The sequence below is a fragment of the Mesoplodon mirus genome, assembly GCF_964341445.2.
Source record: "Mesoplodon mirus genome assembly, chromosome: 3".
NCBI classification, from domain to species: Eukaryota; Metazoa; Chordata; class Mammalia; order Artiodactyla; family Ziphiidae; genus Mesoplodon; species Mesoplodon mirus.
The window spans coordinates 89,512,922-89,540,162 of NC_138978.1; the positions used below are offsets into that span (position 1 = coordinate 89,512,922).

Consider the following 27,241-nt stretch of genomic DNA (forward strand, 5'->3'; position numbering starts at 1 on the left):
TGACCCACCTCCTAGAGAAATGGAAATAAAGACAAAAATAAACACATGGGACCTAATGAAACTTCAAAGCTTTTGCACAGCAAAGGAAACCATAAACAAGACCAAAAGACAACCCTCAGAATGGGAGAAAATATTTGCAAATGAAGCAACTGACAAAGGATTAATCTCCAAAATTTATAAGCCGCTCATGCAGCTCAATAACAAAAAACCAAACAACCCAATCCAAAAATGGGCAGAAGACCTAAATAGACATTTCCCCAAAGAAGACATACAGATTGCCAACAAACACATGAAAGAATGCTCAACATCATTAATCATTAGAGAAATGCAAATCAAAACTACAATGAGATATCATCTCACACCAGTCAGAATGGCCATCAACAAAAAATCTAGAAACAATAAATGCTGGAGAGGGTGTGGAAAAAAGGGAACACTCTTGCACTGCTGGTGGGAATGTGAATTGGTACAGCCACTATGGAGAACGGTATGGAGAGTCCTTAAAAAACTAAAAATAGAACTACCATATGACCCAGCAATCCCACTACTGGGCATATACCCTGAGAAAACCATAATTCAAAATGAGTCATGAACCACAATGTTCATTGCAGCTCTATTTACAATAGCCCGGAGATGGAAACAACCTAAGTGTCCATCATCGGATGAATGGATAAAGAAGATGTGGCACATATATACAATGGAATATTACTCAGCCATAAAAAGAAACGAAATTGAGTTATTTGTAGTGAGGTGGATGTACCTAGAGTCTGTCATACAGAGTGAAGTAAGTCAGAAAGAGAAAAACAAATACTGTATGGTAACACATATATATGGAATCTAAGAAAAAAAAATGTCATGAAGAACCTAGGGGTAAGACAGGAATAAAGACACAGACCTACTAGAGAATGGACTTGAGGATATGGGGAGGGGGAAGGGTAAGCTGTGACAAAGCGAGAGAGTGGCATGGACATATATACACTACCAAACATAAAATAGATAGCTAGTGGGAAGCAGTCGCATAGCACAGGGAGATCAACTCGGTTCTTTGTGACCACCTAGAGGGGTGGGATAGGGAGGGTGGGAGGGAGGGAGACGTAAGGGGGAGGGGATATGGGAACATATGTATATGTATAACTAATTCACTTTGTTATAAAGCAGAAACTAACACACCATTGCAAAGCAATTATACTCCAATAAAGATGTAAAAAAAAAAAAAAAAGAGTTCTGGAGCCACTGAACCACTGTCCACAGAAGGGCCAGAATGGCCCCAGAGACATCCTCCTGGGCCTTCAGGAATGGACTGAAAGTCCTGATTCTAAGCCAGTTCACAAGGTTAATATGAAGAGTGGCTTCACATCCTGGTTAATGCTTACACAAAGTGAGTCTGAGAAGAAGCTACATTCCTCACGTGGTCTGTGGTTCAAGGGTGGACATCCTTATGGTTCATAGCAAGAGCTGCCATGCATCAAATGGCTCTACTATGTGCCCAGCCCTCTCCAATCTCATTCTCACAGCTGCTTGGAAAGGGGGACACTAACAGCCCCACCTAAGAGATGGGGAATCGGGGGCAGAGAATTTATACACAGGTTTAACTAGTCAATGGCACAAATGTATTGAGTGCCCTTCACACTTCACTCACTTTATCTTTAACAACAACTCTGTGAGGTCTGTTGTGTTATCTGGATTTTACAGATAAGAAAATAGAGCCTTAGCAGGTAAAGTGTCTTTTCCAGAGTGATGTAGCTCATGGGCAGAGATCCAGGCCCATTTATCCTCACTGACAGGTGAGAAGGTTCCCCAAGCAGTGGCCTAACATGGCATACAATGACCAAGCAAGGCAGCTCCGGAGGAATGGGGCACTCTCCAGGATACTCAGTGGCATTTCCAGTAACTAAGGCCTCACCCCGAGCAGAAAGAAAGAGGACTTAGCCCTTCTATTAGGTGAAGAGAAAACTTGTTGAATCACTCCCCTTTCCTGTAATGACAAAAGGCTTAAAAGTTTGCTCTTAGTTCTTGGACCTTCTGTTGTTCAATACCACATCTGAGTGCAGCACTGACCTGAATTGACATAATTTACATTTTAGAGTATTTTTGCTGAATTTTCCTGAAATGATTTTTTCGTTTTTGGAATAGGCAGGGAAGTAGGCATCAAGGCTGGCCCAGAAGTTCTCAAAGCTCTTTAATGAAAGTCATATTACTGAAAAGGAGAGGCTCAGTCAAGCCTTGAACAGCCTATGAAGGAACATGCTTGCTGCCCTGTCCTGGAGAGGCCCTTAGAGCCATCCCGAAGAGGTTTTCATGCCCTGTCTGCTACTGAGTAGTCCTCAGGATGAGAGCTGGGGAGTTTCCAAAGCTCCTCTAGACCTCCCAAAACACAAGGACAAAAGCAGAAAATTCCAGGACCAGTTGTAATGATTGGATTCTCCCTCACCGCTTTTCAGACACCCCCCCCCCACCCCCGTCTTCTCCTTTCAGTTTTTTCCCCATCACTTTCCTCCTTCCTCCCACTCCCCTGCTCCCCAGGGCAGGAAGATCAGAAACCTCAGCATAATTACCTGCTGGGTTTCTGCCACCATCAAAACCCCTCTTAGGAACCCCTGGGGCAGGCCACTGACCTGTGGCAGTCTTGGCCTTTGCTTAGGAGCATTTCGCTGGGCTAATGGGATTGCAAGGCCCCAGGGAAGTGTTGGTGGCTTATGTGAGATGCGATTAGCTGTTTTGTAATCCCTAGAGGAGCACCAGGAGTGGCTCAGTGGCTGGGCCTGATTTCACTAATTCCACTCTCCTCCTCCCAAACAGTATTTTTTGTTTGTTTGTATTTCACTAAAAAGTTAATATTTATTAAGTGCTTACTAAATGCCAGGCACTGTCTTAAGTGCTTTGCATGAATTAACTCAGTTAATTCTCATAACAAGCCTATTAGGTAAGTATTATTAATATCCCCACTTTACAGACGCAGAAACTGAGGCACAACTAGCAGGGATTTGAACCCAGGTGGTCTGGCTCCAGAGACTGAATTCTTAACCATTTAATATATACTAAGTATCTGTTGGGTGCCTGGTGCTACATTAAGCACAAGCTACATGGAAAAAATGATCCTTCAAGAAAACAAGCCCTTTACCTCACCGTGGAAATGTCAAGTCAAACCTAAGACAAGAAGTATTCTTTATACTGATACGTAGTACCTCACAAAAATATTGTGAGACCCACTGAACTCTATTCTGCAAGAATAAAGGAATAGAGTGCCTCCATCTGCACCCCATCCAAAAAATCCTGCCTATATTATAAGCACAGTGGTGGATGGTGGTGGGCATGGCCAGGGATGGGGACTTAGCTGGTAGAGGCACCATGAGAAGACGACGATGTCAATTGAGTAATTGTACAAGGGGACTCCAAGCTCCCACCAATCTAACAGGTTTGTAAAAATACAGATTACCAGGCCTCTTCCCTGGGAATTCTGAGTCAGTTGATCTGGGTTTGTGTCCAGAAATCTGTTTTGTAAAAAGCACCCGTGGTCATTCTTGTCTTCGGACAAGTTGGGAATCTCCTTGTAATGACCTGAACTTTGGTCGTGCTGCTGCTACACCTGACCCCTTCTGAAAGGCCACCTAGAGAGCCTGTGCCGATATTTCCATGGTTCTGGAGAGGGAGCATCACACACTCCGGGGAAATTCTGGTGGCACCAAGGGCAGCAGGGAGTCTTTAAGAGCACTCTGGTGACAGCTGGTGCCGGGCTTTTTCTCACTAGTTAGTTATCCTCAGGACCAAGGAGTCTGGGGAGAGGGGCGTGCTCTTGGGGGCCACTGGCTTAATTCCCTCTCCTATTGCCCAGAGCATCTTCTACCTGCTAATGGTTCTATATGACATGAGGCCCAATGGTAGGTGTGATAAGCCCTCAGGCGGAGATGTTCCCTGGAAGTTTGAGGTCGAGAATTCAAAAATAACTAGGATGGGCTCCTTGACTCTGATAACTCCAGCCTGCTGATCTGCCAGAGACGGACATGTTAACAGCTAACTTGAATCTAACATGAATACGGTCTGAAAGAGATGTAAAGAGGGGGCCAGGGAAGCACAGAGGAGTGAGTGACTAAACCTGAGTGACTAAACCTATGTCGAAGCAGAAGTGACACTTGAGAGCTAAGTCTCAAAAAGTGAATGAAGAGAAGCTCAATAGATGGAGAAGGAAAAGTCCTTTCAGACTTCTCTGCCTTGTGGTTCTTCTTTCGAGGAAGTACCCTCGCCCACTTCACAGTAATCATGCACAGTCCATGAGACTCAGATGAAGCTAACTGTGCTTTCCTTACCTCGTGGTGGTACACAATCCGCTGAGCGACTGGGGATAGGTAGAGTGGCCAGGCCAATCTGAGAACTCTCTAGGAGTATTATGCATGCTATGGGAAAGCCACTCCCTCTTTCTGTGTAGTTTTTGGGGTAAAGATGACCACTGAGGGCTGTGAGCAGCTGACACACTACCAAATGGAAAGGGTCTGGCTGAGATCAAAGCTGGGCCAAGGCAAACAGAAAGGTAAGATGGAAGGACACAGTGTCCTAGGTCCCCTGAACTTCCGGGTTATGTCAACCAGTAAATTCTTTTTTTCATTTAAGCAAAAAGGCTCTCATAAATAGGCAGAAAAACAGCCATTTGCAAAGGATGAAATCATGAGAAGCTGGGGTGTCCCTGAGGGTGGTGGAAGGACCTGTGGAGTACAGCTGAAGATGTATGAGTGAGCAGAGGCTGGGAAGGTGGGCTGGAGCAGGTTTGGAAGGGACTTGTGTTCCCTGAGGATGAGTCATTAAGGTTGTTAAGAGTGACAGTGATGCCAGCAGATGTGTGTTTGGAATGTAACTCTGGTGTCAGCGTGGAGAAGCGCCTGAACCAACAGAGACTGGACCCCGGAGTCCAGGGAGTGAGCCTTTAGAACAGGCTAGTGGAGAGATGACAAGGCCTCTGGGGCTCAGAGAGACTGGCAAACAAGAGGAGGGATGGAGAAATACCTAGGGGTGAGGAGACAAAGCGCAGTGACTGGATGTAACAGAGGCAGTGGAGGGGTCAGGATAGCAGGCTCTGAATTCAGGCACACCGGATCTGCATCCTGTCTGTTCTACCTAATAGCTGTGAGATGGAATCTTATTTAAACTCTTTAAGCTTCAGCTTCTGAACCTGTAAAGTGGGAATGATGATCGCATACACTTGATGGAGCTATCAGAGGATTGAATGAACTAAGGTACGTAAAAGCGTTTAGCACAGTGCTTGGCAAAAAGTTACACAGTAAATGAGAGCTGTTGTGTGGAAGGTGATTTAAGGCTGACCCTTAAACCTCTAGCTTGAGAATTTGGAAAAATGCAGAGGACTGTGATCAGGATAGGAAATGCTGAAGGAGGATAGGTTTTATGGGTAGGGAGAATACAAATTTGTTTTCGACGTGTTGAGGCTGATGTGCCTGTATAACCCGGGGGTGGAAGTGTCCAGCAAGCAGGGGCACCTTGGAACTCAAGGTGTGGTGGACACTACCAATGGAGAGCCACTGAAGCAATGGCAGACAGGAGATGGCTGAGGACAGACTCGACACTGTATGAGCTACAAGGCAGAAGGAGTAGCCAAGGAGGAGTCAGGGAGCTGTTAGGAGGCAGAAGATGTGAAGAGGGAACTATTTAACTGTGGATAAGCTGTTAGAGAACAGGATCCATCTCTGGGGACTGTGGGAATTCTTGTTTCTTCAGTGGGGAAAATGAGATTTGAAACCCAAGACCACTTGACTTGCTAAAGGATCTCTGGCTCCACCTACAGGGCTGTCCTGGAGGGGCCCAATGTGGCCCTCAGGTGGCTTGCTGCCCTTACCTCCAGGTATTGATTAGCCAGGCGTAGTGTGCGATCAGTGATGTTAAATATATCCCTCCAGTCGAAGTTGTCCATGTCATCAGCCTGGCCCCCTCGTGGACCCCTATAGAGGAAGTTCAGTACGGCTTCGGCAGTAATACCTTCTTCACCAAGCTGCCTATTCCAAGAGGCTTTTACTGTTGGGTTCTCCAGGGTGTCCTTAGGAAGAAGCAATACAGTTACAGCATTTAGAATTCCACAGGATCTTTGGTCTTGTTTTTAGGCCATTTCTAATTTTTAACAAATGGGATAGACTTTAAGGCTCCCTAAAAATCTAGTGGGTTTTCTTCCATCATAAGGCATATCTATCTATATCCCATTTCCCCCCAATACATAGGACTCTACAACAGAGGGGAGATGTGTATGTGGGGATGAGGCAGAGGGACAGGGAAATGGTATACAGGAAGCTTTCTTTTTCTTAAGGATTTTCTTTGGTTCCCTTTTAGTTATCCCTGCTATGCAGGACTCTTATCTCCTGGTTTTGTGAAACTGAAAATGAGACCAGAGAGACACAGTCAACCACCTTTTGCAGTTACAGAGCTGGACCCTTGGGGAGATGCCCCTTTGAATCTGAGGCCCTCAAGTGAATTCATAACAGCAAGAAACCTCAGGAGGTCACTGGTCTTATGGCGGTTTTCACATTTCCCCAGAGTTTCAGAAACCTATATCCCACTCAACGTCAGTGATTCCACAAGATGACAGCTTCCAAAACTGGTGCTTATTATATTTTGATCTAACTCCAGGGGTAATTAACCCTCTATTGGGCAAAGGAAGCAAATGGAACTTTCCTGGCCTTTCTCCTCCCCCCACCTCCCGACCTCTAATGCCATCCGTACTCTGATCATGGTCATCTGCATGCTCTTGTCAAAGAAGTACCAGATCTGGGGCCCTATTTCTTCCCAGGCTTTGACCAACTTCCTGAAACGCTCCAGCTCTTCAAACGTCGAGTTGGCCTAAAACCAGACAGAGACAGCAAAAGAATGGAGAAAAAGTGAGAGAGAATCTTGGTTGTACCTTTCCTGTCACAAACCCTCAATATTTAGGAAAGGCTTTTCAAGGAAGTCTCTTTATTTTCTCAGTTGATTGATATTTCCCAGAACAATCAGCTATTTCCCACCCTCCCAGATTGACAGAATCTTATTTCTTAGTATCTCAGAGGTACTCATAATATTGATGATGTTATTGTCTCAGAACCTCATTAAAGCTGGATTTGGGCTCCCTGTGAGCAAATGCTCTTCCTCCCTTCCTCCCTATCTTTGTCTGTTCCAAGTAGCCAGGCTTCAGAAAACTGTGAACTCTTCCCTTAGGGATAGAATTCAGGCAGTGAGGAAGAAAATCTCATTGCAGGCTGCATAGAGAGGGGAGGGCCAGGCAGGGGCATTGGTGCAAAGCCTTCCAATGATGTCTGTGGATGGGGGAGGAACCAAGAGTCCACTTAGCAAAAAGCAAACATGAGGCTCACCACCAGGAGGGCACAGTAAAAAATATATATACACACACACACACACTCATTCACACATACACGCACATGCATGCACACACACTCTCATTCTACTGGGTAGCCAGAGGAGAAGGCAGAAGGGACAAGACCAGCTGGGACCTTACGTTCTTCAGTATCCTGCGTGTTGCGGGGGAATCCGGAGTAAAGAGGATTTTTCCCATCAGCAAAGGCTTTGCTGCCCTCCAGGCTATTTTGGTTAGAGGGTTTGACTCCAGGCTCTGGATCAATGCATTACAAAAGGTTGCTGTCAGGAGAGAAGGGACAGATTTTATAGAAACTCCCCGATGCTCAGAGCTAAACACAGTCATTAGTGTGTTCAAATCACATGTCTCATTCAACTGTATGCTGGAGGATTTGACAAATAACCTAAATTAATAGGCTGTACCCCACCAATAACAAGCTCATCATTAGTAAGTAAAAATGCCACAGTGCATCTCAATAAAGGCCTCATCAGAGAAACAAAGGATGGGGCTTGCCCTGTTTTTTTTTTCTGCTTTAGAGGAAGGTTGAGAAGCCTGCTTATGATTATTGCAAGGAACAGAGGCCATTCTCAGATGAAAGGGACCGAGAGGCCAAACAAGGCCTCCCCTTGCAATCTCAGCTTTAGTCTCAATAATTTCCTTTCAATTAGCTGCTTAACTTCTCTGTTGTGTGTGGCTGTCTTAGGGCCCAGCTGCTTTTGGTGTGTGCCTTGCTGCTTCTTTTCAATTTTTAACTAGAGGGTTGCCCAGCTGCAATTCGTCCACACCCCACCCTCCTTTACCCCACAGGAGCCAAAAAAAATAGTGAAAGGTGGGAAAGATAACTTGCCAGCAACTTGCCATTTGGAACATAATTCAGTACTACACACACGGATTTTCACTATATTGTGTTTGTAAAAACATCCCACAGTCATGTTTACTCTCCAGAGCCCTTCTGACCCCAGCTCTGCTTGCAACTCTGGGTTGCCTCCTCATTTATCTTTCTCTTCCTCTAGAACGTAACCCTAGTTCAATCAGATCAGTGGGAAATGTCCCCTCCGTTCCCGTTCCAAGTGGGTCTCAGTTCTTTCCATGGCTCACTTTCAGAATTCTTTGAGCACTGCCCACTTCCTACTTGGGGAAATGGACTCTCTGGAAGGAGAAGCCTCTTTGCCCAAGGCCCCTCAACAAGACCAAGGGAAAATCAACCCCAGGATTAATTTCACCTGGAAGTGTTAACCCATCAGCTTAACCAACATCAGAAGTCAATTTATATGCAGGATTTAGAAAACTTACTTGTTCTTTTGTCATAAGAATAGATAGGATCTTTCCTTGCGGAGTCAATCCCCAGGAAGGCTTTATAGTTATTGTCTTCGTACCAGTTGAAGGAGAACACCCGAGAGCCTCCTCCCTCTGGGTAGCCACACAAGAGGTCAGACAGGGTGCCCATCAGCTGTGTGAAGGTCTCTGGACCGCCAGTCTGCACGAGTGGCCTGGTCACCCATAGCAAGTCTTGAACACTTGGTCGGTGGATGAACTATGGCAAGGCAAAGGCTTCAGGTTATGCTAAGGTAGTCAGAGTCACAATCCACTGTGAAGGCAAAGCTCCAAAGTTTGGGGAGATCCTTGCATAGGCATTTGATTTCCACGTTTAAAAGAAAACATATATATACTTAGCAATCCTTAATCCAGCCGTGAAATAAAATCTACTGCCATCCACTCAGGGCCTAGGAGGAAACTAGGATGAGCCTTAAAGAAAATAAAAGAGTTAACCTCCAAAGTATTTCAATATTATTTCTCTTTTCCAGTCCATTTAGTTTGAATTCCTTGGGAATGTGTCCTTGGGGAAACATAGAGAATATTTCTCTACCAGTCAGTTCTTAGGTTCTGTTATTCCACCAAGATAGAGCTACTGGAAAACTGGGAAATAAAATAGAGGAGTAGCTCTGTCCTAGAAAGGCAAAGTCAGGGCAAATTTCTTTGGCCAAATAGTTTAGAATGTAGCTTTCTATATTTGGAAGATTATCTTCTTATTATCTTAGCTTTACCAAATGTGAACTCTTCCATTTCGCTGAAATGTGTGGTTTGTGGTTTCTTTTAGTGTTTGTGTGTGTGTGTATGTATGTTTTAAGATCTACGCAAATATAGAACAGATGAAGTCTCCATTCTTGGGAAAACTATTTTTAAATTCTTCACCAAACTAAGAAGAGGCTGGTGGTCATCTCTCCTTATTGGTGCCGGTGGCACTCAGTGGCCTCGTTTTTTGAAGCTAGATCTAAAATGCTGAGAACTAAGTTGAGGGCTGCCAGAGTTGCCAGGGTCTCAGTTCCCATAATACCATTTGACTTTAAAGGAAAATACAAAATAAAAATCATGCTGCTTTTATTCCCAAAACACACTTGGTTACTTATTCTCAAAGGCACTTGGGGATTTAAAAAACCATTAGGATTCAAACAGGTGAGACTGAAAACAGTTCTCCCACTGCAATAAGTGATGTTTACCGGTCATCTCCTCTCTGTCCACATGCCAACACTTGCTCTCTGAAACTGCTGAGCGCCATGTAGAATCCACATATTGAGTCATGCCTATAATCACAGTCTAGGCTTCAATAATAAAGATGGAATCTCAAACTGCTTCAACAACAGTAAGTCTTATGACAGTCTTGTAAGGGGTTATTACCATTATTATGTTGCTCATTTAATCAAAGCGCTCCGAGATGAAGGGGCTGTTCCAGAGTCAAATAGTCTAGTATTAGTTAACATAAACTGGGCCATCTGCTTCAACCCAGTCACGAATGCTAGACTTGCTATCTAGACAGGCAAGAAACCTTCTGCAACTCCCACATGGAATTAAGAGCTTTAATATGCTTTGGAGATTTAAAAAAAAATTCTCTATCAACTTCAACCCTATTATACTGATATGAATTTTTTAAATGCTTATGAAGAAAAGAATGTTAAACACAGACTCCCCCTGCAGCAGGTGGCCATCAGTACAATGGGCCCTTCTCTAACCTTCCCTGCACGGCACTCTGCCCAGGCTAAGCTTAGTTTTATAGGGACAGATTCTAACCATGCAGTTTTCCAGGTTGGCAAAGCCCAAGTCAGCTGAGAATACTGGAGGGGAAAAAAAGTTTGGGGAAAATTATATTTCCCCTTTTGCCTCTCTTTCATAATACTCATTACACTTGAAGATAATTGTTCATTTCACATCTCTCTTCCCTGTTGGACTATACATTTCACAAGGCAGTGACCATATCTGTCTCTTCATCATTATGACCCCAGCACCTCTCATCTGTTGAGTGGAGAATCATTTTATATATGGTCAAAGGCTCGGCATTTGATTAAAATGTGTGCATCTTTTACAAAACAACACCATTTTATCACACTTATTATGTCAAATAATTTAATTGTACCTCAGACCTGTTCAAGGAGAAATACATTTGATCTTTCCATCTAGCAACTTCAAAATACCTGTTCATATCCTTAATTATCTGTGCTCCTGGGTTGGAGGCAGTAAGAAAGGAACTGCTTGTCTAATTTCACACCTAGAAAGAAATAACACTCTGTCTGGTGTAGCAGATTATCAGTGGACTGACAGCTGAATCTAAGTCTTTCCACTCTTTCTGATGTGATCCAATATTCTATTTATGTTCTTAAAATCCACATAAATCTATACCATTAATAGTAATCACATACACTTACACAGTGCTTACAGGCACTAAGTGTCTTACATACATATTACATACTCATTTCATCACAAAGATAGTGATAAAATGGTGGAAAGATATGATGAAATTATATTACTATCATCAAGCCACTTACTTCTTGAATTCTTGGTGACATATCAGATAATATTTTTCCCCAGGATCTCAGATTGATACCTTGGGAACTTCTGTCCAGGAGTTTGGGAAGCTGCAATTGATAGGAACAAATATTTTAAAAAATATAGTATATATATGTAGTTCTACATGTATACACGGGTGCTATCTGATCTCCTGTATGCTTGAAAAACATTTCCTCCCTTCTTTTTGATCACGGAACCTCTTCTGAAAGATTGCTTTCAGAAACAAGCTTCTTTCGTCTAATCGAGAAAATCAAAGGTTCTTATTCTCAGCCCTGCTGAGCTAAGCAATCACAAATAGTTTCATGGTGACATTAAATACACCAAAGTGATTCTGATTGCTGGTTTAGCAACACCAGACAAGGCTCCTGGAGGAAGGAAGACAGAGTACAGCTGCTGGGGTGTAAAGGAAGGCCACGTGCAGAGGGTGCCCACCTGTTCACCTCAGGCTTCCTTGTCATTGTTGTCCCTTTATGTCCTTTACAGACAGGTTGTGTCTCTTCCTCTGTTCAGCACCACTCTTATGGAAGATTCGGCCAACTCCAGAACCTTTCTTTTTAAAGCTGCGGCTGGCAGCCTTAAAGAGAGAGAAGTTCCCTTGAAGATTCTCTAAGTGATGCCAGTGTTCTGGTGACCCCAGGCCCACGCGGCGACACAGAGCTGTTTGTGCGTTTTCCACTGTGGTGGGGAACGTGGAAGTTCACAAGCTTGCTGGCTCCAAGTCCCAGAGCCTGAGGTGAACACCTTGTTTTCCGGAAATCAAGTTCAAGTCCTGAATGAATAACTTCATTCTTTATAGTTTCAAAAATGATTGAATCACCGAGTCTCTGGTTTTTAGGACTGAATTCTAACTTTTACGATGGTGATTTTCAAACTCAAGTGTGCATCTTGAGTAGGCCTGGAGGGGAATCTTCATTTTAACAAGCTCAACATATAATTCCGATTCATGCATTTATGGACCACAAGCCACAAGCCTTGCCTTTTTATTTGCCAGTGTGGCTCTCCTAAATGATGGGTGTACTGATCCAGCTGTGGCAGAGCAGAGAAGCAGGTGGAGGTAGGCTTTGAGCAGCCCAGCCTCCTATTTCTAGCTGTGGTCCTGCTCCACTCTCTCCTGGCTGTAGGTGAAGGAGCCCTCGTATTCTCTCTGACTCTGAACTGAAGAATAAGTGTACGTACACTCTTGGAGCATCAACATTTCAGGCTTACTTTCTAACTGTAATATGAAAGGCTTTGTTACATATGAAAGCTACAAAGCAGACAGGTGGAGAATTTTCTAGAGGAAGGAGCAGCAAAGCCACCACTGAAACTATACCCCTGAGAAGAGTCTTCTCTCCTTAACCTTAACACTGGGCCTAGGCTTTGGTCTTGCCATGACTACTTTTCAAACTCCTCGAAAATAGCTTCAGCGTATGTTGGGCAAAGCGCTTTCATTGCCGAGAAGTACAGGTAGGAAGGGAGGAAGCCAGCAGGTAAAAATGTGTGCCAATGGCAAGATATCACTCAGTCCTGTTGACTCTCCCTCCTAGCTATTTCCAATAAGATCTGTCACAGATGAAAGGGATCTAAGATACGCATCAATTAAAATGCCATTGTGGACCTTATTTTTTTTAATTTTTGATCTGAACAAACCAGCTGTAACGATCAGAGGGAAAGTGAACATAACTGGGTATTAGGTAATATTGAGGAATTAATGTTAATTTTGTCGGGTGTGATCATAGCACTGTGGTTTTGTTAAAACAAGTAAGTTTTTATGTTAGAGATACATAGGGAAATATGTGAGGATGAAATGTTGTCTGTGGTTTGCTTTAAAAGACTTCAGGGAAAAAAAGGAACAGAAGAAACAGGAATAGCCAAATGTTGATAATAGTTGAACATGGGTGATAGGTACATGGGGGTTCATTATATTATTCTCTCTACTTTTATAGTTATTTCTAAAACAAAATTTTCAAAAAGTTTTTTTTGCATGCATAAATAAATGGATAAATGAACAAATGAACGAATAAGTCAATATTCTCTCCTCTCTTTTTTCCTTCCTCACTAGACTGCCTTTGCTCAGGCTCTCCTTGCTTCTGTCTCAGAACAGCCTTCTTCCTGTCCCCTTGCCCCTAGTCTCCTTCCTTCCAATGTACCCTCCACACTATAGCCTGAGTTACCCAACAGGCCAATCCAATCATGTCACTTCTCCTGCACAAAGATCCTCCATGGCTCCCTACTGCCTCCAGGAAAGAAGGTCAATACCCATGCTGGACACACCTGGACTCTCGTGAGCTGGTGCTTGACTCCCTCTCTAGCCTTCTCTCTTGCTTCTCTTCCAGCATCCAGACTTCATTCTACATTCCCTAACGTGTTGGTCCCTTTCTCATGCCTCCTGGCTCTGCACATTGTTCCCCCTCCCCGCCTTCTCTGCCTGGTAAAGTTTTCTTCATCCTTCAAGTCTCATTCCTGATACCACTATCTATGTGAAAGATAGCGTCCCCATGGTAGAGTTAGATGATACTTCTTTTTCTAGGCTTCTTTGCTTGCCCTTGCCCTGTTATGTTCTTTTACGGTGTCCTCTTTATTTCCTTCCTTGGACTCTTCACCACTGGTAATTATTCTACTGTTTATATGTTATCTGTCTCTCTTATTAGATTCTAAGCTCCATATAGACAGGAACTGTGTCTGTGTGCTAGGCACATAGTAGACATTCAGGCACATATTGAATACGATGAATGAATGAATACTTACATTATAGCAAGAAGCAGATTGACTACAAGTGTTTCTATGCATGATACTCCATGAAATGGTATGCTCATTAAGGGCAGTGTATTAGTTAGGGTTCCCCAGAGAAACAGATCCAATAGGAGGTATATAAATAGGAAGAGATTTATTATAAGTAATTGGTTCATGCAATTATAGAAGCTGGCATATCCCAAGATCTGCAGGGTGAGTTGGCAGGCTGGAGACACACAAAGAGTTGGTGTTTCAGTTTGAGTCCAAAGGCAGAAAAAAACATCAATGTCCCATATCAAAGCCAGTAAGGCAGGAAGAATTCTCTCTTAGTTGCGGGAGGGTCTTCCCTTCTCCACCCCTTATTCCCACAATTCTTGGAAGAACAGTTCACATTCAGTGATTCATTTCCTCACCAACACTTCCCAGTCTTCCACCCGCATCATCCTACTAAGATGCTTTCACTAGAATTCCCAGTTTTAAAGTCTAATGGATGCTTTTGGTTCTTGTCTTTTCAGACCTCTCTGCTCTTGACACTTTTGGTCATGTTCTTTACCTTCATGACACTCATCTCACCTGGTTTTCTCTGTTCCCTCCCTGCCTTTCCCACAAGCTCTTCAGCCTCCACTTTCCCCTTATATGCTGAGATTCTCGACCTCCATACCCTCGCTCTTCTCATTCTGTACACTCTCTCTGGGTTTTTTCATTCCCTCTCTCATTTAATCTGCTACCTTTTTGTTGATGACTTCTAAATCTGCATCTCCATCCCTCAATTGTCTGTTGGACATTTGCATAACTCCAACTTGTCCTAAACTGATCACATCATCTTCTCCCAAACCAGCTTTTGTTCCTGGATGCCCTTCCTCAATTGGTGGCACTGCCTCCTGCCCACTCACCAGAGCTGGAAGCCTGAGAGTCATCACTGATGCTTCCCCATTCCCATCCCATTGTCAAAATCCCCAGCCTGGTGATTTAGGAGCTGGTGTTGGGTCTGAGTTTGGAGCAGGATGAGCCTTCAGATTGCAGAGAGGGGAGCAAAGAGGTATCTGAAAGACCACATTAGGAAGAAGCTGGAATCAAGGAATGGAGTCTAAAGAAGCTGTGCAGAGAAAAACAACCAGGGTCCTAGACAATGGGAGATACCTAGAGGGACTAGAAACCCAGAGGCACAGAAAATAAGCAACTGTCACACTCATGTGTCCAGAGAGATTGGACAGCAATCAATCAGTCACAGCTCCTGTCTCTTTTAATTACTTTCTCTTCTTTGTGAGTTTGTTGTCTGTTTTCCTCACTTGACTGTGGGCTGGAGATTATCCATGCCTATGTTTTGCCTAAGTGGACATCTTCTTTCCATCCCCTCTCCTTCATCTCCATAGGCTCTAGGCACACTCTGGCCTTAAAATTCCATCCTGCCTCAGATTCAACACATTAAAAGCACCTGTGTCTCTATCCATAGCTATATGTACCTATATCTATATGTTGATATAGACAGGTAGTTAGATAGATAGATAGATAATTTTTTAAGGTTCTTAATTTTGCTTTTGAAATTATTTGACCTTGACTAACTCATTAAATGAATGATCTGGTACAATTTCTCAGCAATCATTGCAAATACTTAGGAATGTTTGTAAAGGGAGAAAACCTGAACTATAAAACAGTTTTTTTAATTTAAAATTTCATGAATATTAAATTTAACCAAAAAGTTGAATAATATTACCTTTCTTAAACATTCAAGTTAATGTTTATTAATTTTAATTCTAAAGCTTTTTCTTTGTATTTCAGAGCCATAATTTTTAATTTTCAATTCTTAAACATTCTTGTAGGCCTCTGCAAACCCTTTTGCCCTTAGATACTATGCCTATCATTTTAGGGCCTAATAGATAAGACAGCTAACCTCCCCCATTCCACCCCATCCTCACCCTACCCCTACTGGCCATAGTCAACTCATGTGAAATCACCTCACCTTCTCCAGAAAGCCTTCTTTCCCCCACCGTCATGCTCTTCCTGCCCTCCTTCTCCATGGGGTAGATATCCCTCCTAGCTGCTCCTATAATCTTCAGTGCATTTATTTATCACTTTTATATTGGTTTGCTATTATTTTTTAAGATATTTGTCTTTCTACTACACTGTAAACTCATTAAGCATAAGAATAGGCTTTATTTTGTTTTTATATCTTCAGGGTATGGTACACAGTAAATGCTCCATAAATATGTTGTATTAATTAATGAGAAAATAAATATACTCCAGTGGAAAAGAGACGGAATCTATTGTGATTTTACATTTCATGAGAGATGTTTTTACAAGGTATGATGGTGACTTACAGGAAGGGGGTGGTCAATTCCACCTGGGGACGGGGAAGGTGACACTTGGCTAATGTTTGAAAGAAGACAAGGTGATGATCATGAGGATGAGGGCAGTACTTGTGGACAGAACGGGAGGACCAGGAATTCCAGGTGGAGGGAGGAATGTAAGGAGAGATGGCAAGAGAGACTGGAGAGACAGCCAGATAAGAACAAGACCAGAAATTTGGGGAAGAGGGAACAGGAGGAACAACTGCTTGAGATGCATTTGTGTGTCTGGTTAACATTTTCTTTTTCAGCCTTGTTGATAATTTAATAATATTCATTATACAAATATTTACTGAGTTCCAGCTGTGTGCCAGGTACCATAGCTGCAATGCCTTTCCTAGCTCTTTCCAGTGGAGATGGTAAATAATGCAGGTCTTATACTCACACTTTCATTTTAGATACCACCTACATCTCAGAACAGTGCCCGTCCCCCCAGGGAACACTTCATACGTATGTGGTCGTGAATTGTCTGACTGATGTTGCCATAAATTATAAAATAACTTTCCCAGGGCTCCCTCTCCCGTTATCTATTCAAATTCTCATGGACTGTTCCTGCCAAAAGAACCGGAAGGGACTGTAAATTTATTTGAATGGAAATGTGAAACCATTTCTGGAAAAAAGGTCACAGACCAAAATGGCAAGTATCATCACTCACCCACATGCACACACACACACACACATACACACACCACTGCTTCCTATGCCAAATAAGTTCTCTTAATTTCCCAAACAACAGGTAACCCTTCCATGTCACGCCTGGCCTCAGCACTGCCAACCCAAGTTCAAGGTCTGATTAGACCTTGTAAGGAAGGAAGACTGGATATACAAATAGGGCTCTTGAAAAGGTATGTCTCTATCATCTCCCATCAACTATGGCTGATTTGAGGGGTCCCTGGGCCTTGATCCAGTACTTAAGAAATGGATACAAGGTCCTAGCCAGTAGCCAAGAAGATTCTGGCTACATGAGGTCTCTGGGTTCCCAAGGGACAAGATACATGTCTGTCCTTTGGGACTGTGTAATATTTTTTCTTAAGGCAGAATAAGGCCTATTAGCTACTACAAAAGTCTTGTTTGAGCAATTCTTGCTGATGCTTTGGATCCAATGGGTTAATCAAACAGATGTCACTCTGCCAGCACACAAAAGGAATGTTTTATGAGTTGAAATTTTTGTTTTACTTTCTCTGATTCAAAGAAGGCCATCTGGAAAACAGTATTGATTTCTAAGTTGAGGATCTATCTAACACAAGGGTAAATAGGTAGCCTTGGGTTAAAAGTGTCTTTATAGGGATAATGTGGCCTCTGGGAGCTGGTGGAAGGCTCTGGAGTAAGGGATGAGCTGCTGCCTTTGAAGCACCCAGACAGAGGTGAAGAACAGATAAAACGGTGGACAGACAGTGAGGGGCCCACTGTGTTTAATTGTGGGCCGCTACAGGAAATCCAGATTTATCCGGTAGGGAAGTTGTTGCTAAGCAACTGGAGGAATGTAGATTTGAAGCATGTTTGCTGCAACCTGACAGTTGTGAAGCATCAGATGAAAAGAGAGGAAGCCGGCTTCAGTGGTAAGGGGGCAACCAGGAGGGGACACCCTGAGTACCAGGAAATGCGTCATGAGTGGAGAATTCAGACTAAATCACTCAGAGCAGGGGGGAAATGCCAAACTGTCTCTACCGGGAGAGGTCACAGAGACATGCTGTTTCCCAGGACTGGAGGGGGCAGAGAGTCTGAACGAGAGGGTGGGCTCTTGAACAGACAAGTTATGGGACTTTTTTTGGCTCAACAGAAACTGGCCCTTTTTCTCTCTGAGGTGACTTCAGTCTTGGTATTTGTGGTTGATGAAAGCAAAATTGGTTTTGGAATCTATGGGAAGTCAAAAGACGACCCCATGAGATAGACCTCTTCCTAGTCTGAGGGTCAGAGGAAGGAGAATGTCCCACCTAAGTGTTTGAGGAGGATGCTTTTGGAGTGGAGCAATGGGGGCGGGGCACAGTGGGGCCTTCCACAAAGCAGCTGCATTCTAGTTTTTGTAAGAGTAAAAATGCTTTTTGTTTCAAAGCACTTTTCCAACTCTTCTCTAATGTGAATTTCACCACTGGATCCCATGAGATACATGGAATAGGTTTTGCTATCTCAATTTTACAGATGGAGAGGCTGAGTTCCTTTTAAATGACAGCAAGAAAGGAGCCAGTGCAGATCCAGGACCCAGTCCCTGACCACCAGGAGACCTCTGTGGGCCCCAGCTGGCTGCCCACCCTCTGGTCCTCTCACTACTGGGTCCTGTGCTCAGGGGAGAAGGTGATTACTTCATAAGGAGAGTTAAGGAAGAATCTGTGGCTATATTGAGAGCCTTTAGGAAAGGACATATATTAACGGTAAGTAAGAAAGAAATTTTAATGCAAAAGCCCTTAACTTGGGGTCTGACTTCAGAGGCTCCAAGAGCCCCACCCTCTGTGTGTCTGTGTGAACTTACATTTCTCTAGGGAAAAGGTTTAGAGCTGTTGTCAGGTTCTCAAAGGCAGTTCTAATCCATAAAAAGATTAAGAACTACTGTTCTGGAGAGATAAGAAATGTCAGAGGCCAAAATCCTTCTTTAAACCAGTTTACCTTGGAGAAAACCGGATGCCTAACATGTTGGTGCTCAATCTACAGCTACTGAATAAAGGCCAGAACCCCAGGACCCATTATCCTAAAAGCAGTCTTTTGTAGGAGCCTGTTTGTGTTCTAAGCGACTTTAGTTTTGACCTCTCAGTCTTTTTTTCTTTTTAAATTCATAAAACAGCATCTGATCTGGCATGAAAATAAGCCCTAGCCTATTCATGCCTGGAGTCTAAAAGAAACCAAGGCAGGCCAATGGCAATCAAGCCCATGGGCCTAATATATATTTAATGTACATTAATGTTCCTCTCTTCTATTTCCTTTTTATTTCTTCCTTATCAAAATCAGTTTGCCAAAATTTTGAAATATAATAGATACATAATTTTGTAGATGTAGGAAGAACAAATACTAATGCTGTAAATCAACTATACTTGCTGTGGCTTAATAATTTTCAAAAAACAAAAAAATCCTATTTGCTGACTTGGTTTTGCTTTCGCTCAGCAGCCCTGCTGCACCTCCCTCCACACTGCTGGCACTGGATACCACTCCTTTCTCCTCTTCCCTCCCTAAACCCCCCACACAGAAATGGGAGAAAGTTGACAGTCCAAAGATTCAGAAATCGGAAGGGAGAGAGATCATGAAATTAAGTCCTTAATGGGACCTCATGGTAAAATCCTGGAGACATGGGGCCTTTCCAGAGAATTTTGACGCAGCAATATCACCTGAAAACTGAAACGCATAGTTGAAATTTAACAAACTGCAACGAATGATCCAAGAGAGCAGAAACCATGGCCAGCTCACACTGGGCAGGGGCACTCCACCCACATTTATTCCCAATGATTCAGGAATTTAGGGAGTAGAAGCCAAGAACAAAGCGGGACATTGAAGAGAGCATGTAGCAAGCGCCCCCAAGACCGGCCTTTCTTCTGCGGAACTCAATGTTCAGTCACAAAGACACGGGGAAAATGAAGTCAGAAAAGTAAAAACCTTGACTGAGCAGCAGTTGACGGAAAGGAAAGAAAGCTGAATCATGTCACACTGGAAGCAACTGCAAAGGGGAAAACCATGGGCCCAAATGCCGGGGAGGCCAAATTTCCTCTATCAACATCCATCGAGAAGGGGGAAGGGAGGGAACGCAGATTTCCCAGCAATGTGGCAGGTCTTGGCACCTCCTCAGTTCCCCGCCGAACTTCCACAAATAAACATGCAGAGACGAAGGGACAGATTCGCTTCTCAGCAAGATTTCAAAGCTGTGCACCAGAGTCGGAGAGAAAACAGGAAGGAGCACAGAGGGAGAAGGGGGAGGAGGGGGAGAGGGGGGAGGGACACGCACGCCTTGGGCCAAATCAGATGGGAAATGGCCCAACCCCTCACCCGAAACTGACACACAATTTTTTATGAGGTGTGAAACGTTTCAGGTAGTGTTGGCAGCCACTGTACCTTGGACCCAGGTCTGAGCTGTGGGGTTTCAAGCTGGGGGCGTTAAGCCCAAAAAGGCCACAGGTGAAGACAAGCTCTTTCAAACTGTCTCAACCCAGGTGAAACCAAGAGGGGCTAAACCTCCTTGGAGAAAATCCAGCCAGCTGGCTGCTGTTTTCGTCCCAGCCCACCTAGGTCACTGGCCATCCAGTGCGTGTGCGTGTGCGTGTGCAGGCACGCAGGCGCGAGCGCACATATGGGGATGGGTGGGGTGGAGTAAGGCGAGGGTACTGCATTTGGATTATTTGAGGATGACAACACTCACTTCTGATCTCCAAGGGGCTGAGGAAAAACACAGCTGGCCCCAGTTGGTGCTGAGTCCCCAACGCCCCTCTCTGAGTCTCTTGGCTCCACGGTCTGGTTTGGAGGTTACACTTCCACCCACATGCCCAGGTCCTGACACGACAGAGGCAGGAGCCGTGTGGTGGTTTGCTGAGATGGCCCCTCTCTCTTTGTTAGTGAGCGCCAACTTGGCATTTACTAAAACCTTATTTATACGCTGGTGTACGTGTGCGTGAGAAACAGCCCAGGAGACCAGAAGGCACAGCATACCCGGCGCTGGACCTAAGCATGGCTGCTCGCCAACCAGCTGCAACAACAGACTCGTCCCAGAGAGGCCCCTGGCCCTGCCTCCCGCCTGGCTCATGCCCCTCTGAGAAGGTCGGGGAGGTTCTGCCCTGAGCCTTTCTGTGTCTGCCTCAGGGCTATTTTACTAAAAACACAATAGGATGGGTACAGGAGGAAAAATCCCATCTTACTGCCTGCAATTCCTTTTAGGTTTCCTTCTTAGTAATTAAAAAAAAATGTTTAGTCACTCAGTCCATTTGTCAGCTGGAAAAGCACATTTCAAGGGCACCACATAGGGTGTTTGTCCTCTTTGCTTGGGGCCGATGTGTCCTGTCTTGGTTAGGTCTTCCCACACAGAGACAAGCAGGAACAAAAAGATGGTAGGTAGGGGCAACACTATCTCCTGGGTAAGCCTGTCTCCTGTCAGAACTTGCTCCTCTTGGCAGTCTCTGGGGTCGCTCACCGGCTTCGTTAAGAGGACAGCAGGGAGGATGCATCCACATAGCATCCTGGTCTTAGGGATGATCAAATGAAAGTACTTTGAAGCCTTAGGTGCATTTGGGTACTACTATTATTATTGGGCTTGGTCTACAGAAAATGAGACTGTAAATCAAACTCCTGTGTTGTAGGTCAGTGATTCTCAACCCTGGCTGGATGTTAGAATGATCTGGGAAGCTTTTAAAAAGGCCAAAGGCAACTAATCAGAATCTATGGGATGAGGGGGGGCGGGCACTTGTAGTTTTTCAAAACTCCCCAGGTGACCCAGTGTGCAACCAGGCCTGGGTACCACTGCTCTAGGGGCCAAATGTCCTAAGCCTCAGTGCTGTGACATGGCCTGTTTGTCTGTCTCAGGGTAACTGGGAATTTAGTGAGGGCATGAAAGCCATGTTTGGGCCCTTGGCCTCAGAACAGTGCCTGGCCCAATTCAGGTTTGAGTGCATGGACACGGGCGAGTACCTAGGGTCCATCTCGGGTTGGTGAGGGTGACTGGCCAAAATTCTCCTCTGGTTTCTGAACTCTAACACTTGCCAGAGCAGTATGTAAGGGCAGCAGGAAAGACAGTCTAGTCTTTCTTATCTGATAAATAAACATCCTGAAGCCAGTAGCCTGAGTTATGGGTTCAGACCCTAATGAAAAGTTTTGCCCAGGTTCCCCTTTCTCCTGCTATTATCCAGGCTGTCCTCATGCCCCAAAGGTACATGTACTATACCAGTGGCCAAGGTGCTACAAAACAGATGCATGACGCTGCCCGTTTTCTAGTGACCAGAGGATTGCACTATCCCAGGCACCCAGGGAAGCTCCCACAGCTCTGCAAACGCAGGCACTGGGCTCCCATTGTGCTGGGCGGGGGGGTTCAGCCGCTCAGAATAAGGATTTTTATCACCTACTCACTCTCCTGTCTGATTCTGAAAACAAGCTAAGAAGTGTGTCTAAAATCGGGTTCCTCATGGAACTTCGGACAGAGAAGTTTGAACTGCATGGCTTTTTAATCTCCCTGCAGAGACCTTCTCTGGGGACCTTGGCTCTCAGGGCTGGTGGCATCCATAGATCTGACCCCTCTTACCCATTCTGGAGGCCCCCCGATGAGCTGGGGGAATTATGGAGTAACATTCCAAAGAAAAGTCACACTGAAAGGGATGAAGTGTGAACCCTGCCAGAAACTGTGGGGTCTTGTTTTATTTTGTTTTGTTTTTAAAAGCCTTCACCTTGCTTTGGAAGACAAGGCTAGAGCAAGTTTTCTGGGACTTGAGAGAGCAAATGTAAAAAGACAAAACACAAATTCCTCTGCCATGTTCTCCGTGATTGACACTCTCCGAAACATAGTTCCAGAAATTAAAACGTAGGCAAAAGAGAAAACACAATTCAATGCTAGAAAATTCTAATTCTAATTTGGAGTGTTTCTTAAAGCGTGGCCTACGATGACCTCCATCAGAATCACCTAAGGTAACAGGGCAGATTCTGGCCCAGCCCAGGTCTCCTGAATCAGTCTCTGGGGGTGGGAGTGTGGTACTTGCATCTTTTACCGGCTTCCTTGATGATTTTCCTACACTCTGAAGTACGAGAACCAATGCTTGATGCCTCCTTTATATAATTCCCTCTCATCTTACCCTTCTAGCAAAAGAGAAGATATGACTGGATCCCAAGAAGTCTGTCTGGGATGCAGTTCTGAACAGTGTTGAGCTAGATCAGGCTTTCCCAATTTCTGGAAATTTTCTATGATATTTTCTCTTGGTTTTTTTGTTGTTGTTTTTTTAATCCAGAAACAGTAAACTCTGGGGTCAAGAGCAGGCCCAGAGAAGGGAATGTGAAGCTCTCATTTACTGAAATTTATTAAATGCTTTGCATATATTTTTAATGTATCTTTTCTACCACTCTATAAAGTATTATATTTGTTTTGTAGATGAGTGATGGGGCCAGGAAAGGTTAACAATTTTTCCATGATCATCTAGCTCCTCCTTTCCACACTGCCAGAGGTGGTGAAGAGGGCTTATCCCACATTTAGGGGGGACCCAGACCTGCCACAGCACATATCTAATGGTGATCCTAATGGTGACTCCTAGATGTCTGGGCCACGGCTCTGGAAATACTATCAGTTGATTCCCGGGCCTTTGGAGCCTGTCTTGTCTTGTCTTGAACAAGGAATGTCTGGAACCCCAGGTTCGCGCCTTCCCTGTCAATTTGTGAGTCCCCGATGGCCTGCCACCAGGACTTACTGCCTCCAGGAATTACCCCCCAAGGGGCGGGCAGCTGGATACCTCCCTTACCACATGGAAGAGCTTGAAGAAGTCCACGTTGGTGTACAGGGTGTCTTCCATCCATTGTAGGGTGCCCTGGGAGAGGGAGCACAACGCATCACGCACTGTCTGCACCGCACGGCGCCGGGGGAAGATTAGGAAGCGCTCCAGGAGGGCCTCACTGCAGGCGATGTCCTTCAGCACTAGGTCTGGGACTCCGTGAGCAAACTGCAGAAAGGAAAAGCAACACTGGAAACCTCCCTGTAGTAGAGGAAGACTGGCCCGCCCAAAGATGTCCATGTCCTAACCCACAGAACCTGTGAATACGTTATGTGGCACGGCAAGGGGAATTAAGCTTGCAGATGAAATTAAAGTTGTTAATCAGCTGACTTTAAAATAAAGAGGTTACTTTGGAGTATCTGGGTGAGCCTAATGTAATAACAAGGGTCCTTTAAATGTGGAAGAGGGAAGCAGAAGAAACAATGGCTGCCTTGAAGATGAAGGGAGGCCACCAGCCGAGGAAAGTAGACAGCATCTAGAAGCTAGAAAAGGCAAGAAAATGAATTTTCCTCTACTTCCCTCAGTAAGGAGCACAGCACTGCTGGCTCCTTGACTTTTAGATTCTGACCTCTAGAACCATAAAATAATAAATTTGTATTGTTTTAAGCCACTAAGTTTGTGGTAATTGGTTATAGCAGCCATAGAAAATGAATATATTCCCAGGCCTCATTTTAGCAGAGAGACTCTACAATTTAAGCCATCCCTTCTTAGCACATGATGCTAAGGTACCATCAGGACCTACTTCCTGAAGCTGAGGTGGGAGACTGACTAGAATGCATTTAGAGTGATGGTGAATGACCACCCCTGCCTTCCTGTCTCACCAGATTTAACAAATAAAAATACTGCATGCCCAGTTAAATGTGAATTTCAGATAAACAGTGAACAATTTTTGGTACAAGTATGTCCCAAACAGGGTCCAAATGGGACATCCCCATGCTGAAAACCTATTTGTTGTTTATCTAAAATTCAAATTTAACCAGGCACCTGTATTTTATCTGACGATGCTAACCCCTGGAGCTCCCACATCCGAAAGCTCCTGTGGAGCACAATCCCCATGATGGCCTCCAGAGGCCAAGGAGGCCTCAACCCTGGCCAGGACCCTTGTCCACCCAGCACAGTAACTGGCCTCCTGGAGTCCTGGACTCCCAGTAGTGGACAAAACCCTAAGTACCATAAATAGAACAGGTTCATGAACTTCCCTGACCTCCACAGTCCCATGCCTTCTACACAATCCTCTGGGCTGGAGAATGGAGCAGGTGGGTCTCTGCTACCCGCTGTATGGAAACTGTCCAGACCACACACAGAAGCCCAGTCCCCAAATGAAGCCCAGGTCACAGCTGGTGCTGTGGACTCTGAATCTCAGGGGCCTGTAACTGGGTGCATATTCCAACAGAGCCTTCCTGTTTTTTTTTGTTTTTTTTTTGCGGTATGCGGGCCTCTCACTGTTGTGGCCTCTCCCGCTGCGGAGCACAGGCTCCGGACGCGCAGGCCCAGCGGCCATGGCTCACGGGCCCAGCCGCTCCGCGGCATATGGGATCCTCTCGGACCGGGGCACGAACCCGTATCCCCTGCATCGGCAGGCGGACTCTCAACCACTGCGCCACCAGGGAGGCCCAAGCCTTCCTGTTTTGTCCATACTTTACTTCTCATCTCCAGGCAAAACCTCACTCCAACTCTATTCCCAGAGTCTAAAACATTTTGAGGTGGAGGGAATTAATGAGCTCATTAGAACCCAAACCTCTAATATTCCAGAGGAGGGAAGTGATGGAAAAGGGGTTAGGTGACTTGAGAAGGTTACACAACAGGCAAGGGAGAAAGCTGGGACACCATGAAAATGTAACTCATTCATTCAATGCTCATTCACTGCGTTCCCATTCTGCAGGGTCTAGGAGAGTTACTGGGGTCACAGCGAGAATAAGATGAATTTTCTGCCCTCCCAAAAACTAGCTAGGCTAGTTTCCAGGCTAGCTGGAAATGCAGGCACTTAAACAGCAGGAGGTTCTAGGCTGAACATCCTGAAATCAGAGCTCAGAAGAGGGAGTGTTGAGAATTGCTAGTAAAAGTAGCTGGTATTTATTGAGTGTTTATTATGTGCCATGCACTATTCTAATTGCTTCATGGATATTAATTCTTTTAACCCCCACAACCACCGTATATGGTAGGTACTTTTATTATCTCCATTTTAGCAATGAGGAAACAGATTGCTTATTAACTTGCAGTGAACCTTGTGACCTTGCTGAGATTTGAACACGCAGCTTGTGCTTAACCCTTACCTGTTAGCTCTTTGTTGATTAGGGAAGGGTGGGGCAGGACAAAGAAGGGAGGGTTTATGAACTGTTTCACTTAGGAGGCAACACTTGAGCTGGGCCTGGAAGAATGTTAAGGAGGTTCCAGGGCTGGGGGTGAGAGGTGTGATGAGGGATGGACCAGAGAACCATATTACTTTAGTTGCCTAATAATTCCCTCGATGGGGAGAGACCGAGTGATGCTATTCCCTTTGGAGCTGTGCTCAGACACTAGGCAGAGGGATATCCAGTCCTAATGGTAAAGAACAAAATTCCATGTATAATGAGAATGATCAGTTAGAGAGCTGCAAGCCCCATGTAGCTGTTTAAACTTAAAATAATTAAAATTAAATAACATTTAAAAATTCAGTCCCTCAGCTGCACTAGCCCCATCTCAAGTGCGCACCAGCCACATGTGGCTAGTGGTTACCCTATAGACAGCACAGAGAGAGCACTACTGTCATGGAGGAAAATTCCCATGGACAGTTCTGTCAAGGAGACCGAGATAGATAGAAGGCACACAAGGCAGTCGGGCTAAGAAGCAGGGTGGGCACGGAGGCATGGAGGGAGCTGGGTCCACATGACCTGCCTCCGGAGCGCAGGAGCTGGGTTCCTTCCTAAGCTCTGAGTTTTGCTGATCAGGGAAGCATCAGCTAATCAGAAACTGCAACACTAAATAAAGGCACACCCCAATGGCCCAGGCCCTGTCTTCTCCCCACGTGAAAGGCCTCAGCCCTAATGCCAGCAGCACAGCCACTAGAAACCCAAATGTCACGTAGGTGAGGAACTGGAAAGAAATTTCCCCTAATTCCTGCCCTTATCTCCGTCTCCCTTTTATTACCAACTGGAAGTCATCACAGGCATTTCCAGGACTTGAGTTTTATGAGCTGAAGAGAAAGCAAAGGGGAAAGTGAGCAAGCGATGCTGCCCACCCCCCGCCCCCGGACTGGGATGGGAGGGGAGTCAAGCAGGGCCGGGCAGCCAGGCCTGACCCCAAGGGCCGCCCCAGGAGCACACTGTGGCCAAGCCTGGGCACTGGGGGTACCGGGTTCCAAGAGCCCTGACACTCTGCCTCAGGGCTGAACCTCAGCTCCCCTTGTCTAGTTTCAGTGAAAACCTCAGGGTCTGAGAAGCCAGAAAAGCAGGTATGGGCCTCTCTATTGTTGTGCTGGGAACCAGCTTGAAAACCCCCTTCAAAGGAGCCAACCTCAGCCAGGCAGGTGGGTCCCCTCCCTTCTCTGGGCTCAGACGGCACCCTGTGCAGACCTTTGCCTCAGGACTGACACA

The 27,241-nt window shown here is 45.0% G+C and overlaps 1 protein-coding gene across 1 annotated transcript in view; it reads right to left on the reverse strand.

The window, feature by feature from the left end:
• The window catches only part of ABCA4 (ATP binding cassette subfamily A member 4), a gene marked incomplete at its 5' end in the record, with an annotated part of 129,837 nt that overhangs the window by 83,122 nt on the left and 19,474 nt on the right, over positions 1-27,241 (reverse strand). The window contains 6 exons of the mRNA XM_082614295.1: positions 5,837-6,034; positions 6,712-6,828; positions 7,481-7,620; positions 8,633-8,873; positions 11,158-11,247; positions 23,640-23,837. Of these exons, the coding sequence (XP_082470421.1) occupies positions 5,837-6,034; positions 6,712-6,828; positions 7,481-7,620; positions 8,633-8,873; positions 11,158-11,247; positions 23,640-23,837 (984 nt within the window). The remainder of the gene's footprint in view (positions 1-5,836; positions 6,035-6,711; positions 6,829-7,480; positions 7,621-8,632; positions 8,874-11,157; positions 11,248-23,639; positions 23,838-27,241) is intronic.